At 49.6% G+C, this 14,338-nt stretch overlaps 7 protein-coding genes across 7 annotated transcripts; 3 read left to right on the top strand and 4 right to left on the bottom strand.

The window, feature by feature from the left end:
• Positions 1-532: 532 nt before the first annotated feature.
• On the bottom strand, positions 533-2,369 carry N7503_001938 (uncharacterized protein; the record flags this gene model as incomplete). Its single annotated transcript, XM_057061485.1, has 7 exons — positions 533-646; positions 707-916; positions 975-1,403; positions 1,472-1,797; positions 1,863-1,964; positions 2,019-2,252; positions 2,318-2,369. The coding sequence occupies 7 exons, from the start codon at positions 2,367-2,369 to the stop codon at positions 533-535; spliced, it is 1,467 nt and encodes a 488-aa protein (XP_056925447.1).
• A 931-nt stretch (positions 2,370-3,300) lies between these two features.
• N7503_001937 (DASH complex subunit DAM1) lies at positions 3,301-4,139 on the bottom strand (the record flags this gene model as incomplete). Its single annotated transcript, XM_057061484.1, has 4 exons — positions 3,301-3,544; positions 3,600-3,657; positions 3,710-3,761; positions 3,822-4,139. 4 exons carry the CDS (start codon positions 4,137-4,139, stop codon positions 3,301-3,303), a joined length of 672 nt encoding a protein of 223 aa, XP_056925446.1.
• A 553-nt stretch (positions 4,140-4,692) lies between these two features.
• On the top strand, positions 4,693-6,564 carry N7503_001936 (CRAL-TRIO domain-containing protein; the record flags this gene model as incomplete). Its single annotated transcript, XM_057061483.1, has 4 exons — positions 4,693-5,775; positions 5,824-5,865; positions 5,922-6,021; positions 6,074-6,564. The coding sequence occupies 4 exons, from the start codon at positions 4,693-4,695 to the stop codon at positions 6,562-6,564; spliced, it is 1,716 nt and encodes a 571-aa protein (XP_056925445.1).
• A 267-nt stretch (positions 6,565-6,831) lies between these two features.
• N7503_001935 (Hit family protein 1) lies at positions 6,832-7,814 on the bottom strand (the record flags this gene model as incomplete). Its single annotated transcript, XM_057061482.1, has 5 exons — positions 6,832-6,947; positions 7,091-7,183; positions 7,357-7,425; positions 7,594-7,736; positions 7,772-7,814. The coding sequence occupies 5 exons, from the start codon at positions 7,812-7,814 to the stop codon at positions 6,840-6,842; spliced, it is 456 nt and encodes a 151-aa protein (XP_056925444.1). The 3' UTR covers positions 6,832-6,839.
• Positions 7,815-9,027: 1,213 nt separating this feature from the next.
• N7503_001934 (complex I NDUFA9 subunit family protein) lies at positions 9,028-10,619 on the top strand (the record flags this gene model as incomplete). Its single annotated transcript, XM_057061481.1, has 9 exons — positions 9,028-9,176; positions 9,234-9,247; positions 9,306-9,368; positions 9,422-9,516; positions 9,572-9,663; positions 9,720-9,861; positions 9,917-10,075; positions 10,127-10,471; positions 10,521-10,619. The coding sequence occupies 9 exons, from the start codon at positions 9,028-9,030 to the stop codon at positions 10,617-10,619; spliced, it is 1,158 nt and encodes a 385-aa protein (XP_056925443.1).
• Positions 10,620-10,821: 202 nt separating this feature from the next.
• Positions 10,822-11,825, top strand: N7503_001933 (uroporphyrinogen-III synthase HEM4; the record flags this gene model as incomplete). Its single annotated transcript, XM_057061480.1, has 2 exons — positions 10,822-11,134; positions 11,221-11,825. 2 exons carry the CDS (start codon positions 10,822-10,824, stop codon positions 11,823-11,825), a joined length of 918 nt encoding a protein of 305 aa, XP_056925442.1.
• Positions 11,826-11,943: 118 nt separating this feature from the next.
• N7503_001932 (mitogen-activated protein kinase) lies at positions 11,944-14,077 on the bottom strand. Its single transcript, XM_057061479.1, has 7 exons — positions 13,980-14,077; positions 13,621-13,848; positions 13,233-13,349; positions 12,988-13,183; positions 12,547-12,928; positions 12,146-12,493; positions 11,944-12,094 (listed from the first exon to the last, which is right to left on the bottom strand). Exons 3-7 carry the CDS (start codon positions 13,340-13,342, stop codon positions 12,066-12,068), a joined length of 1,065 nt encoding a protein of 354 aa, XP_056925441.1. The 5' UTR covers positions 13,343-13,349; positions 13,621-13,848; positions 13,980-14,077; the 3' UTR covers positions 11,944-12,065.
• Between the last annotated feature and the right edge of the window lie 261 nt (positions 14,078-14,338).

The following is a 14,338-nucleotide window of genomic DNA, read 5'->3' as shown; positions in this document are numbered from 1 at the left end:
GATTCATTATGGAGGAGGCATTGTTCGTGTCTTGCTTATGGCACGGATGGACGAGTTAGGGACTGGGGTTGTTGTTTGTAGGAGTTTCTGAAAACGAGGATGTCATGTTATCCCTCATCCTTTTTCTTTATCCAATATCAAAGACGGGTTTTCTTCAATGACTTCTCTGGTGCATTTGGATTTGCGTACGATTCGGCCAGGAACGAATGAGGGGGTTTTCTGGGGCAGGCATTTCCATCTGATGCACTGTTTTCACTCGGTGCTCTCTTGGTTTGATTCCAGCGAATGGGAGGGTTCTAACGTAAATTTGGCTACGTAGATTGTAGTCCTTCACCATAAGGACGGTTCTTCCGTTTGCTCTGAGATGTGACTAATATACCAATACGATTTCTGATACTCCTACAGGAGTGACGGTATGAAGAACGCTGTTCGTATTTCCAGGCCATGTCCGCTATGTACAATATTATTCAAATCCACCCCGCAGGGTCCCCATCCAAAGCGCCGAGTTCACGTCACATCTGCTTTTAATAGGCTAGGCCTTCTCAGATCCAATTGACCGGATCCCGTAGAACAGAAGATAAGCATCCTGTTTCAAGACATCCGCCACACTTGCAACGGTAACTTTGTTATCGTCCATCAAGACCCACTAGAGCAAAATGATTAGCGAATTTGCCCTTTTAGAGGTTCCAAATCATGCATGACATACCTTGTCGCCAGCTACGCGGGTGAACGCATAGTAGTGGCCTGAATCCATGCTGCCCTTGTGAACGACAACCGTTGACAAGTCATAGATGTACTTGGAGGTGTCGACACGCTCTTTGTCCTTTTTCACTGTGTAGGGTAGCATGTTGAGTGTGATGGGAAAGTCAATGTGGCCGTGCATCTTCTCCGAAGACGAGGAGTTGTGCTCATATCGCTAGATAATCGAGATTGTTAGAGATGAAACGGCAAGTAGTAGGAATCAAAAAACGTACCTTGAGATGCATGCAAAGAATGGAAGGCAGCTTGCGAATCTGCAGCCGCTTGGATGCTCGCTGAGGGGTGTTGCCGCACTTCTCGCAGTGGTAAGAGGCATCGGGAGACAGGTCTTCGATCGCTGTGAAATTGTCCAGGCAGCCAGTCAAAGTGGCAGGGGTGGAGCTAGATCGGGGCGCCAGCTTGCGTTTCTTGTTCTGGAGCTGTACGTCGAGACTCAGGTCGGCCATGGGGTCAAAAGTGTGAGTAGTTTTGCCGCATTTGTGACACATGACGCTGCTTTGAAGCTCGCCATAGAAGGTGCGGTGGAAAAAGCACTGGCATTTGGTGCCGTAACTCTCCGAGTGTCCTGGTGTAGCTGCATGGAGTGCATTCACGAGAAATTGGAAGTACTCATGGGCATCCTGTTGGCGGTATCCAGCCATGTCCTATGGGGAACACATTAGCAAGACTGTCTCGAATTTTGGATGAAAAAGGGCCTTTTAATCCTACATACCCGGGACGCATCCCAACCATGATAAAGCAGGGTGGCTGCTGATACGGCGTCGGTCTTTTCGCCGCTATTAAACTCCATAAACACTTCAGTTGCGGCGCAAGCCATGCAAAAGCTCCGTTCGCATGTGTGGATGTCATGACCCCCTGCTAGGAAGTAGGCATTGAGGGTTGGGTCATGCAGCAAAGCCTGAAGGATTACTGATTGGTAACATGTTTGTCCCATATTCCAAACCCCTCGAGCACCACGGCGCGAGCAAGGGTTCTTGTAAGCGTTATTCTTGACATAAGCCTCGGAGGCTGCGTCGGTGACCCATGCACCTTTAGCGTCTATGTGAAGGTCAGTGGCCCAACTCTTTCCACGAATAAAAGCAGCTAGTGGGGTTCATGCTGACATTCAAACTTAGCCTGAGGCCCGCAGAGTCTTTCCAGACCATGATCATACACAAGGTCCGCACAACTCTCACAAAAGAGGAAACGATTCCGGGATTCCATGTCTGGAGGAATGTTAGTGACCGAACTTTGATCAGAATCCCCAAAATTGCACTCACAGAAGCCATGTCCAGTCTTCTTGGTGTGAGCTTTTCTTTCTGTATTCAAACAGATCTCGGGACAGGAGACACAGTGATACTTGGGTTTCAGTGACGATACAGTGCGCAGGCCGGTAGTCTGAACCGCCACCGGCTCTGGCTTGGTGTATGGAGCCAACGAATCATACAGCTTCCGAAAGCTAACTTTGAACTGGCCTGCAGTCTGGCCATTCTTCAAGACGGTGGCCAGATGCTCTGATAATGGGGTCAGTCCGGAGTCCAATCTAGATCCTGCAGCCATCAAGAATGCCAATACATACCACAGCCAAATGCTGCCTCAGAGAGGAGATGGATCGAGTCAAGGTTTGCCATTTTAGGACCGTGAGCTCGAAACAGAGATTAAAAGGGAGAATGACAAGGGTTGGTGGAACCTTCAAAGGTATGCAGAGATAAAACAAGTGGAAGGTGCCGGCCTTCTATGAAACAGAAGAAAAAAAAATAGGCAAAGAAGTAGGAATAAGAAGAGCAGGATAATGAAGTTTGTCAATCAGTCCAATTATCACCAGGTGGTGAATGGTGGGATGGCAAGGGATCTAATTCAGTCTCAAGGACTTCCCCTGAACAAGGCCAACATTTCACTATGGAAAGGGTCAGCTTGTTTGTATTCAATGTAGACAGTGAATACAGAGCCTCCTACTCACAAATAAAAAATAGTGGGGATAGAGCGTGGAGGTTGTGGTGAATGGGTATAGCAATAGCGGCTCCGTTGCGCGTGCACTCAAGGGTTGCCGTGCCAGCTCGCTTCACTGAACGTCCGCAATCATGCCCCGCAATTTAATGATCTCCAAGACCAATCAGCCCAAGTGGCACAGCTGCAGTTCTTGTTTCTTGGATTGAAGCCAAATCAACCCTATACACAAAGAAATGCAGGGAGGCAAGATAGGAAGGGAAGAGTGTTCATTTGTCATCGGAAACGGACTTCTAATTTTTTCGGCGCCTTAAAGCCTGAAAACCCGATCGGAGCAAACATCCGCATCTCCGCATTGTATATACTTTATTAAATGTTCATGAATTTCATTGCTCATAATAAATACAGGGATATCATAGGGGACTTCCATATGCCGATTTTGTCTCACTTTCTATCTCTCGAGTCTAGTCCCCGCTTACCAACTCCACAAGAGGCATCCGAAGACGTCATTGGGGTGGAATATAGCAGATCACTGCTCGAGTTCCATGTCCAAATTTGGCAGCTGTGTTCATTGTGACTGCATATGGTAAGAGACAACAGACCTGTCAAAGTAGTTCACCGAATTCCGCGGCCTCGGGGAAGAGCGCTCGGTCGCGCACTGCTAGAGCCTCGTGTTGTATATCGGCTAGTTGCCGCGCCACGCGTCGTACCTCGAGTGGTACCTCGAGTGGTACCTCGAGTGGTACCTCGAGTGGTACCGCGTGTTGTTCCGCGTGTTGTACCCCGTGTTGAGTATTTGGATGTCGGTTTGGAGGAGATCGTGCTAGGTGGGTGCTCGACAAAGGATGTGTCCGTCGTTCTAGTATAAGGTTAATGGGGTGTCCCCGCATGGAAGTAGCAATGCTAATACTCACAAGAAAGTCATTTCACCGTCTTCCGCTGGTCGCGCAGCCTCATTCTCAATCTCAGCCTCTGTTTCATTGTTAGATTATACCTTATAGAGTAATGGGACTTGATCTCATACCCTTCTGTGCTTCAGCCTGCTTCGCTCTCCGGAACGAATCCGCAATTGGGGCCTATCCAAACAATTAGTTGACCTGGAAGGCAACGAGAACACTCCTTTCGTTACTTCATACCTCGGGGAAATCCACACAGAATGCATTCATGTTTAGGCCATACAGAAAACTGGCGAAGCTGTCACTGAAGCGCGTCAGGCTCTCGTGCATCAGCTGGAGGTGCATGAAGTTTGCCTCTAGATCTGCCATAGAGTCTGCAAGCTCAGCAAACTGCGGCTCTAGGGCATTGATGGCGGGCTGGGTGTATCCGGCATTGCTGATGCTATTCCCGTAGCCGTGGGCTTCTCGCAAGGAGGAGCGGGAGCTCGGTCGTAGAGGAGTAGTCGGTCGAGAAGAGGGCCTTGGCCGCGATGATGATCGAGGGGCGAAACCGTCCATGATTTGCTGAATGGGGAATGGAGGGGAACTGAAGTTATTTTGTTTTGATTTTGGATTACGAAGGCGGTGGGCACGATAACAAGGTCAACAAATGCATACAATCACAGAGAAACAATCCAATGAAATTGAGCAATTGAGTGGTTTTGACTATGGATGGGTTTCACGATTTCAGAGTGCGATCGTCAGTTAGATGAAATAGTTCAGATGCGTACAGCGTGAGGGTGGCAGTACTAGTAATTGAGTTAACTAAGTGGGATGGGATGACTTCATCGACGACTATCATGGTGATCCAAGTACATGACACCTTGGAACATTCTATCATACGCATATACCCAAGGAGGTTATATTCATCGGGTTGTCGGTCGATTATTAGGTGAACATTGTTTTCATATAGATTCCCTCGCGGTCATCATTCCCCCGCATGCGATCGAATTCCTGATTTTCTCGAAATCCACTTGAACTCCGCCCCAATTGGTCTCGTGTCTCACCAGGGTCTTATCTTCCTCATACTCCAATTGCCCTGCGCAATTTTCGATTTCCTTCCTTCCGCCATATGCGGGCCTGTTCGATTCTACGCCGTCGCATCCATCCCTCGGCCTTCATTTCCCAGCGCGCACAGATCGTCTCCGACGGATCGCGATTCCAGTCCCATTCATTCGCGAGACTCTACTCCACATATCGACCCCAGCAACCGAGGGAGACCTCATCTTTTTGGATCGCATCCACCCTCCTTACTATCGGAGGAGGCGCCTGGATCTATCAGTATCTCTATCCTTCCGAGCTCCCACACCAGCCGCGACCCCGGCTGCCTCCGAACGGCCAAGACCCTTTCCTCAGCGTCATTGATACCCTCAAAACCATGCCTGTCGAACCGGCCCCAGGCACCGTCGGGACTTTGACCCCGGAGCAGGAAGCCAAGCTACGCGAGTTCTGGATTCTGGCCCTCAAGGTTTTCGGTGTCCCAATCGACGGCTTGGAAGCCGATCTCAATGCCTCAAGTGAAGCCGCTCCGTCTAGCCCAGAGAAGAAGTCCAAGCGTCGCGGGTGGGGTTTGTTCAGCCGGAGTGGTGACGAAGATGCCGACGACTCCAAAAGTGTGTCTTCTGCCAGTGGCGTTAACTCAAGCATAGCGGCCATTAGCATCGCTGACGGCGATGACAAGTACGGCCAGTCCAAGGAATTCCAGCAGGCGCTGCAAGATATGAAGCCCGAGGAGATTCGCACAGCTTTCTGGAACATGGTGAAGCATGATCATCCAGATGCGCTGCTTCTGCGGTTCCTACGCGCTCGCAAATGGGATGTCAAAAAGGCTTTGGTCATGCTGGTCTCCACTATGCGCTGGCGCTTGCAGGATATGCATGTTGACGACGACATCATGGCCAACGGCGAGGCAGCGGCTTTGAAGCAGTCTCAAAGCTCTGACCCTGTTGAGAAGAAAAAGGGCGAAGACTTCCTGTTTCAGTTGCGTATGGGTAAGAGCTTCCTCCACGGTGTAGACAAATCTGGTCGTCCCATCTGCGTGGTTCGTGTCCGTCTGCACAAAGCAAATGACCAGGATGTTGAAAGTTTGGAGCGGTTCACTGTCTACACTATTGAGACGGCCCGGTTGCTCTTGGCTTCTCCGGTTGAGACTGCGGTAAGTACCCTCGGTGGTCTTATGTTTTCCGGAACTGACAGAAAGTAGACTATCATTTTCGATATGACCGATTTCGGCATGTCCAACATGGTGAGTTTGATATTATGATGGACTCGACGATGAATACTAAGCCTATCTCCCATCAGGATTACGCACCCGTTAAGTTCATGATCAAGTGCTTTGAAGCCAATTATCCCGAGTCCCTGGGATCTGTCCTTATCCACAAGGCGCCATGGCTCTTCTCCAGTTTGTGCCCCGAGTTCATTTCGAGCTAACACCCCGCTGACAAAGATCATAGGTATTTGGAGCGTTATCAAAGGCTGGTTGGATCCCGTCGTTGCCGCTAAGATTCATTTCACCAAGACCCGCCAGGACTTGGAAGCCATTATCCCCCCTGGTCAGATCATGAAAGAACTGGAAGGTGACGAAAACTGGGAATATAAGTATCCCGAAGTCGAGGAGGGAGAGAACAAGCTGATGGAGGATACTGAAACTCGCGACAAGTTGCTCGCAGAGCGTCAGGAGCTCGCCAAGGAGATCCAGAGCACCACCATTGAATGGATTGGCGCCGCCGCCAAGAAGGATTCCGGAGCTCTATCTGCCGTCGAGGAGAAGCGCGCGGGTCTGGTCGAGAAACTGCGGAAGCAGTACTGGGAACTTGACCCGTATATCCGGAGTCGCTCCCTGTATGATCGCCTCAACATTATCCAGGGCCAAGGAAAGATCGAGTTCTATCCGGCTTCTGTGAAGGCGGACATGGAGAAGGTTCGCTCTGGCACGGCCGAATAAATCGGTGCAGAGGCTATATACACTGCATGATTGACTCGGATTTGTGTAGCATACTGTTATTGGCATTCGAGCCTAGACTGTTGGTTTTATTAGAAATAGGGCGGGTGTGCATGGATCTGTATACACTTTGGACTCGATTTGACGCATCACCTTGGGATTACATATGGAAATCAATAATTCATTGTGGAAAGTCGATACATGATCACCCAGTAATATTCTATTTCGACTATCTACTACCTGGGACTAAGACCGATCAAGATTGCAAAGACCAGCATTTACATCTTAGACTTGATCTCCTCGTGCAGAGCCTTCAACTTGTCCATGTTGGTCTCCTGAGTAGGCCAGCCAATGCTCATACCTTCCTCCTCATTTGGCTTGGGGATCTATGCAATGTGTTAGTATGTAGGAGCAGCTCATGGAGAAATCGCGAGCCAATTTGGAAGAACCCTACCATGTGGAAGTGAACCTATTCCATGAGAATGATTAGTAGCGGTCACCTTCTAGCGAGGGACTGGTATAAACTTACGTGGTCAACAACCTGGTGCGCAATACGACCATTGTTCTGCAAAATATTGAAGTCCGTCGCGCCACTGGCCTTGGCAATCTTCTTTGCCACGGGCTATGTAAACAAAGGAGCAGGGTTAGCGAGATCATTGAAGGACCTTGGGGGTTGGACCCGAGAAAGGCCCGTGGACGTCTAATTCTGCATCTTAAACTTTCTCTCTCCACGGGCTCACGTTCTCGATACCTTCCTCCCTAGCCGATAAATATTCCTGAAGGTGGTTTGCTTACCAGAATCTCCAGCAGGTCCTCGTCAGGAATATCGGTGAGCTTCGCACCGTGGAACTTGGGGATCACGAGCTGTCGTCATCACAAGTCAGTCATGTGCTATATCAGACTATATTGTGACTTGATGCTATTGGAGCATCATTGAGCTAGTCGACAAATATCCTAACAGCTGTACAGGTCGAGATCATAGCCGCGGTCGCGTTTGGTGCGGGGGGATACAAATAGCAAAACAGCACTTACCGCATGGCCACGGCTCAGCGGCTGAATGTCCAAGAAGGCGAAGACCTTGTCGCTCTCAAAGAGCTTGAAAGAAGGGATATCACCTGGGATACGGGTTAGAGCTGTGGACGCGGAGCTGGTCGGGAGAGGGGGGAATTGTCGAGCTATAGCTTCATAAATACAGAAGGAACATACTGACCCTTGATAATCTTGCAAAAAATGCAGGCAGCGGAGGAAGACATGTTGATTGGTCTGAAATTATAGACACGTTATTAAATTTGCGCGTACAATGGAAGGTGAAGTCCAAATTTTGACGTTCTGATGATCAAGCTGAAGTCATCGAATGCGGGGTGGAGCTTCGAAGGAAATAAAAGAAAGTGGTCGCGGGTGGATTCGAACGCGGGATGTTTCGACAGTTGGGCTCCTTTATATTTTATAATTGATCACGAAATGTGAGGAGTGGGACAGACTAGTGCAGAACCCATTTCTTGCCTTTTACCAGAGATGGCCGTGGTTTGCCCACAAAACTCCTCTATACAATCTTTGGATCAACACTGCGACACAGCTGTCGTTAAATTGTTTTATTTTTTGTTACTGTTATATTCAATCAATCATTCTGATCATGTTCTATGTTTCTGAATTTATTTTACTCTCGAATTGAGGATTTTGGAAATTCTGGGGCTGTGTCTTTAGACTTGGTGGGCCGTCTACTTACCATGTCTTATTGCAGGGCGACTGTATTAGTGTACACCCACTGCCCATATATCCCTAACCTTAGATTTCTCAGCACACGCACCTGGGCCCCTAAGCAAATTCATGGGTTTCGTACTTTACCTTGTATAACAAATATCTTGCTCACGTTTCATGTTCTATTACCACCATAATATTCCCGAGGTCCCGGAGCCCAGAAAGAATTACCAGCATATTAATTCCGATATACCACAGATACGACCGCTATTAGGAGGTTTAATATGTTTGGGACAATGTCCCAACTTATACATATTCGCCGATTTATCTATACAAACCATATCAGCAAACTCGGAAGCTTGACTGGCTATCAATTGATGTTGATAGTGGAGGCTCAACGAGCGACGGAGAGTGCGGGTGCATATCCAATCACAGGGAGCGAATTGTCAGACCCGTTGGAGGGGAGAAAGGTGCAAGGTGCAAAGAGAGACATTCAACCTTGGAAACATGTAAAAATGATTAAACAAATTGCAAGACCGAGACTATCTAGATCTATTCAACAGTCAATATAATAGAAACACCTCGAGAACCAGTAGATTCTTGGAGAAATGATGCTCGAGGCTTCCAAATCAGGACTAGCGTCCTAGTCCCGTGCCGAACCTGCGAAATGCAAGTCCATCAACTCCAAGGACCTCCAATCCCTCCCATCCCCCACTCCACTCCATTCTCCTCCCCGCTGGTCTCCTCTGATCTGCTCTATCAGAGACCATGCAGAAATCCCGGGCATTTAACTCTACCCTGGGTTCCCGGGCCTTTGCCCCGGCCCCGCGGGTCTCCGTCCACTTCCAGCGCCGCAACCTCCAGGATGTCGCTATTACCCGCACTGGAAAGCCTATCTTGAAGGTCCAAGGTGGCCGGTAAGTGCTCAATTGCACCCGCAATGGTGGATTATTGCTAATGTTGGTCGCTTTCAGCTCGTCCCTCGGAGGTATCTTACTCGCGCTACGACCCCGGCCTCCATCGAATATACTCACCTCTCCCGATAGGTTACACTGCCACCGTCTTTGGCGCCACCGGTTTCTTGGGTCGCTACATTGTCAACCGTCTCGGTAGGTTCAGGGATTGGCTTGTATGAAGGGCAATGGTCACTAACATCCTGTAGCTAAGCAGGGATGCAACGTCGTGATCCCCTACCGTGAGGAGATGACCAAGCGCCACTTGAAGGTCACTGGTGATCTGGGCCGCGTCAGCTTCATTGTATGGCGCTCTTTCAGTAACTGGCAGTCGGCGAGTTGGAGCTAATCAGTCCCAGGAATACGACCTGCGCAACACCCAGTCCATCGAGGAGAGCGTCCGTCACTCCGATGTCGTTTACAACCTTGTTGGTCGCCAATATCCCACCAAGTGAGTGCAAGAAGGGTCATACGGGGTTGAGAATCGGTCAATTGACCAAAGTCCAGGAACTTCTCCTACACCGATGTCCACGTCGACGGTGTCGAGCGCATTGTCGAGGCCGCCGCCAAGTACGACGTCGACCGCTTCATCCACGTTTCCTCCTACAACGCCAACCGCGCCTCCGAGTCTGAGTACTTCGCTACCAAGGTGGGTTTCTACCTGTTCGATGGGTCCAATTGCAGAGATACTAAGACATTACTAGGGCTGGGGTGAGGAAATCGTTCGTTCCATTTACCCCGAGACCACCATCGTGCGACCTGCCCCGATGTTCGGTTTCGAGGACAACCTTCTTCACAAGCTTGCCGGTGTCACCAATTTGTTCACTGCCAACCACATGCAGGAGCGCTTTTGGCCTGTTCACGTATGTCCCGTGATCCCCTCCGAATATTACTTAAATTAACTTATCTTGCAGGCCATCGATGTTGGCAAGGCTCTCGAGATCATGCTGCACGACGACAGCTCCGTTGGTCAGACCTACGAGCTTTACGGTCCCAAGAACTACTCCACTGCCGAGATTGCTGAGCTGGTCGACCGCGAAATTGTCAAGAAGCGCCGCCACTTGAACATTCCCAAGGCCATTCTCAAGCCCTTGGCCTACAACCTCAACAAGTACATCTGGTGGCACACTATGTCCGCCGATGAGGTTGAGCGTGAGTTCCACGACCAGGTCATCGACCCAACAGCCAAGACCTTCAAGGATCTCGGCATCCCCCAGACTGAGCTGGCTGATCTGGCCGATCTGACCTTCCACTACTTGGTATGTCTTTTTCCTAAGAATCTCGTTGTCAGTACTAACATATCTGCAGCAAATGTACCGTAGCGCCTCCTACTACGATCTTCCCCCTGCCACCGAGCGTGAGAAGCGCGAGGAGAAGAAGTACGTTCACGTGCTGGACGACCAGTAGTTTGTGTTTTTTAATGTGTATATAAGCCCTTCCTAGACCCAATTTCAATTTCCTTGTGTTGTCTGGACTCTTCGAATCTAGAGTCTACCCGTAGTGTAGCTGTACTAATAACTGGTGGATAACTGGTCTACCCCAACTCCGCCCCGCAATCGCGATAACATAGAAAATCGATCCCACTTGACAACTTCCCTCCAACCACAAAATGCCTTCACAAACCCCCATATTCCTCCTCAAAACGAGATCATCGCCCCACGATGGCTACGACTATTTCCTCAACGCACAGGGCTACAATCCCTCCTTCATCCCCGTCCTAGAACACCGCTTCAATTCCAAGAACCTAGCTCAAGTGCGGGACCTGTTCGCATCCGGCGCATTCGAGCTGAATGATGCCAATGCCAATGCCAATACCAATATCAACAATGATTCCAAAGCTCAATCCAAGAAATACGGCGGCATGATCTTCACCAGCCAGCGCGCAGTGGAGGGATTCGCGGAGATGATTGAGCAAGATGGCCGTAAGTTGCATTCTGACCCAATCCATACAACCACAGCCACAACACGGCTTCATAGAAGATACTAACTACGTACTTTGCGCATGCAGTCCCCCTCCCATCCACGCCCTTGGTTCTTTACACAGTCGGCCCAGCCACAGCCCGAACCCTGACAACCCTCCGAGACAAGCATATCCCATCCGCAAAGATCTACGGCGCAGATGCAGGAACGGGCGAGAAGCTTGCACACCTGATGCTGGAACACTATAACGCCCTGCATCCATCAACACCCGAATCCCTATCCCCCAATGAAGCCAAGCCCGGCCTCCTATTCCTAGTCGGCGAACAACGCCGCGATATCATTCCCAAAACACTTATGTCGGACTTATTACCAGTCCAAGACCGTATCCCCGTGCACGAAATTGTGGTTTACGAGACAGGGGAGATGGAGTCTTTTGAGAAGGATTTTGAGAGTGCTGTGGCTATTGCACAGAAAGATAAGCAGATCGAGCCTTGGGTTGTGGTTTTTTCGCCGTCCGGGTGTGAGGCTATGTTGAGGGTCTTGGGATTGGGTCCATTCAAGCGTGATGGGAATGAGGGTAGGGGTGTTTTTGTGGCTACTATTGGGCCTACGACGAGGGACTATTTGCATAATACTTTTGGGTTTGAGGCGGATGTTTGTGCAGAGAAACCTAGTCCTGAGGGGGGTTGTTGAGGGGATTAGGAGGTTTATGGAGTTGCGCAAGAGTGCATGATCTGGATCTTGCTACGGCGATTTCAGTCTCGTGGTTTGGTGTATAGTATATATAGTTGTATACGGGACCTAGAAGTGCAATTGGACAAACCACATAGATTTTTGCGTATTTTCAAGTGCTGTGCTTCTAATCACAAGAATTCCCATTCCAGGGTTGAATGACGTTGCATGCTCGATAAACAAATGTAGACCTTTCTCAATTTACCGCATAATCTCCTCGTAGATCAGAACTGCACAAGTTAGTCAACATATCAGAGGAAATGCATGTGGGGACTACGTACTCTTCAGCTGTTCTTTGCTCAGTGTGTCCTTGTTCTTGTCGAAATCAAAGAATCCTTCGGGAATTGGAGGTGCGGTCGGCTCGTCATCAGGGTCGTGGTATGGCTCGAGGTATGGGTGGCGCAGGGCGTCCTCGACCGAAATACGCTTAGCCGGGTTGAAGGCCAATAGTTTCTCGAGCAGATCCAAGGCCATGTCGTTGCTCTTAGGGAAGAGAGCACGGAAGGGAATCTTCTTCTTAAATGGGAGGGAGCGGATGTACTCGCGGGCTCGTCGTGACTTAATACCGTAGTAGTCTTCCATGGTGGGCGTACCCAGGACATCCAAGATAAGGGTCAACTGGTGGTGATCTAGGCACAATTGTTAGTATGATAGTTTGCGACAACACGCGGTTGTAACGTACAATCCTTTCCAGGGAAGAGAGGCTTCCCGCTCAGCATCTCGGCCAAGATACAGCCCACACTCCAGACGTCAATGGCCTTGGTGTATTCCTTGAATGTCAACATGATCTCCGGTGCACGGTACCAACGAGTGGCGACATATTCCGTCATGAAACCCGAGTTGTCGTCGGTGGATGCGGCCGATCGCGCCAGACCAAAGTCGCACACTTTCAAATCGCAATTGGCATTCAACAGAAGGTTGGAGGGTTTCAAGTCACGGTGGAGAACATTGGCGGAGTGCATGGCCTTGAGCGCACGCAGGGTCTGGTAAATGAAGTATTGGCAATGATCGTCCGATAGCTCTTGTGTACGAATGACTCGGTGCATGTCGGTTTCCATCAGCTCCTGCGAGGGGTTAGTTGATCAGGTACTGGTTTCTCAAGATCCAGATCCACTTCGCATACCTGAATCAGGTACACTTCGCTAAAGGCCTCGTAATTACGAGGCCTTTGAATATCCAGAATGGAGATGATATTCTCGTGGTTAAAGTACCGCAACAGCTTCATCTCACGCAATGTGCGCAGACAAAACATGGAATGGTCGAACGGAGTAATCTTTTTGATGGCAACCTTCTGGCTGGACGGTTTGTGGATGGCGGAGCTACACATTATAAGCTTAATTGGCCTCAACTGGACCCGGCACCACTCACCAGACCACACCGTAAGCACCCTCTCCGATGACATCCTGAATCTCATATTGGTCGGACACATTGAAAGAGATCTTCCGCGACCCGCCGGATGGGGGGTTCTGCTGACCCATGTCGGAACTGATCCTCGTTAGCTCGGAATGCAGATGCGGGGAAGCCAGAGTGAATCGCGGAGCTGCTGATCCATGCTTGGAGAGACCGAGCTCGGAGAGACGAAGTCTAAGCAAGCGCCAATTCCGAAAATTGGAGGACTGGTCCAAACCCGAGTATTGAGGAGTTTATCCACTCGGGAACAGCTAGCGCGGGTTTGTTGACAAATAGTCACCAAAAGGTGATAAACGCCACATCTCATAGAACACCCAAAAAAAATCAAATCGGGAAACAAGCTTACTCTTTCTGTTTGTGCTGGGGGTGTGACTGCGAGTCCTAGCCCTTGCGCTGCCGGGTGTTTGGTCTGGAGTTTCGCACAATCTCTCCTGGACGCTGGTTGAGATGGGTCCGTACGTAGCTGAGAACTTCGGCGAGACGTGTACGGATATGTCGACAGTAGATAAATGCGAATAAGGGGTAGAAGGTATCGGGAGCTGGTGAATCACCAAATGAATGTTTCGGGAGGTTTCTGAGTAGGTGTTAGTTACGCTTGCGACAACGCAGTGCAGCCGTGCAGCCGTGCCGAGGCGGGGTTCTTGAAGTTACCCGATCACACCACCCGACTCGGGAAAGATTCAGGAAGATTCATAGATTACTTACAGAGCTGCCAGGATTGATGAGGGAGGGAAGAAGGGAGTTTCATGGAAGGTGGGGAGAGGAGGAACAGAGGAATCAGCGGGACTCACGGGCCGTCAATGATGGTGGGGCAAGCTCAATAGGAGAAGAAATACACACTATTTATATATGAGTTTTAAGGGGCCGAATTAAAAACTATAAATCTTTCAGATCATCTTAGTGGTTTGATCTATCATGTTTAATTCCAGAGGTTTGGTTTTAGTTGAAGGGAATGTTATTATACAGTAGAACTAGAACCCTTTGGAACCTTGGCTCCGTTTCCCATTAATCTCCTCTTCTCTCCACTATCAACTATCAAAACACCAACCTCCCACATACGACAT

Source organism: Penicillium pulvis (genome assembly GCF_028828015.1).
Source record: "Penicillium pulvis strain IBT 33274 chromosome Unknown contig_12_segment0_segment0, whole genome shotgun sequence".
Lineage (NCBI taxonomy): Eukaryota > Fungi > Ascomycota > Eurotiomycetes > Eurotiales > Aspergillaceae > Penicillium > Penicillium pulvis.
This window is presented reverse-complemented; position numbering and strand designations above follow the sequence as displayed.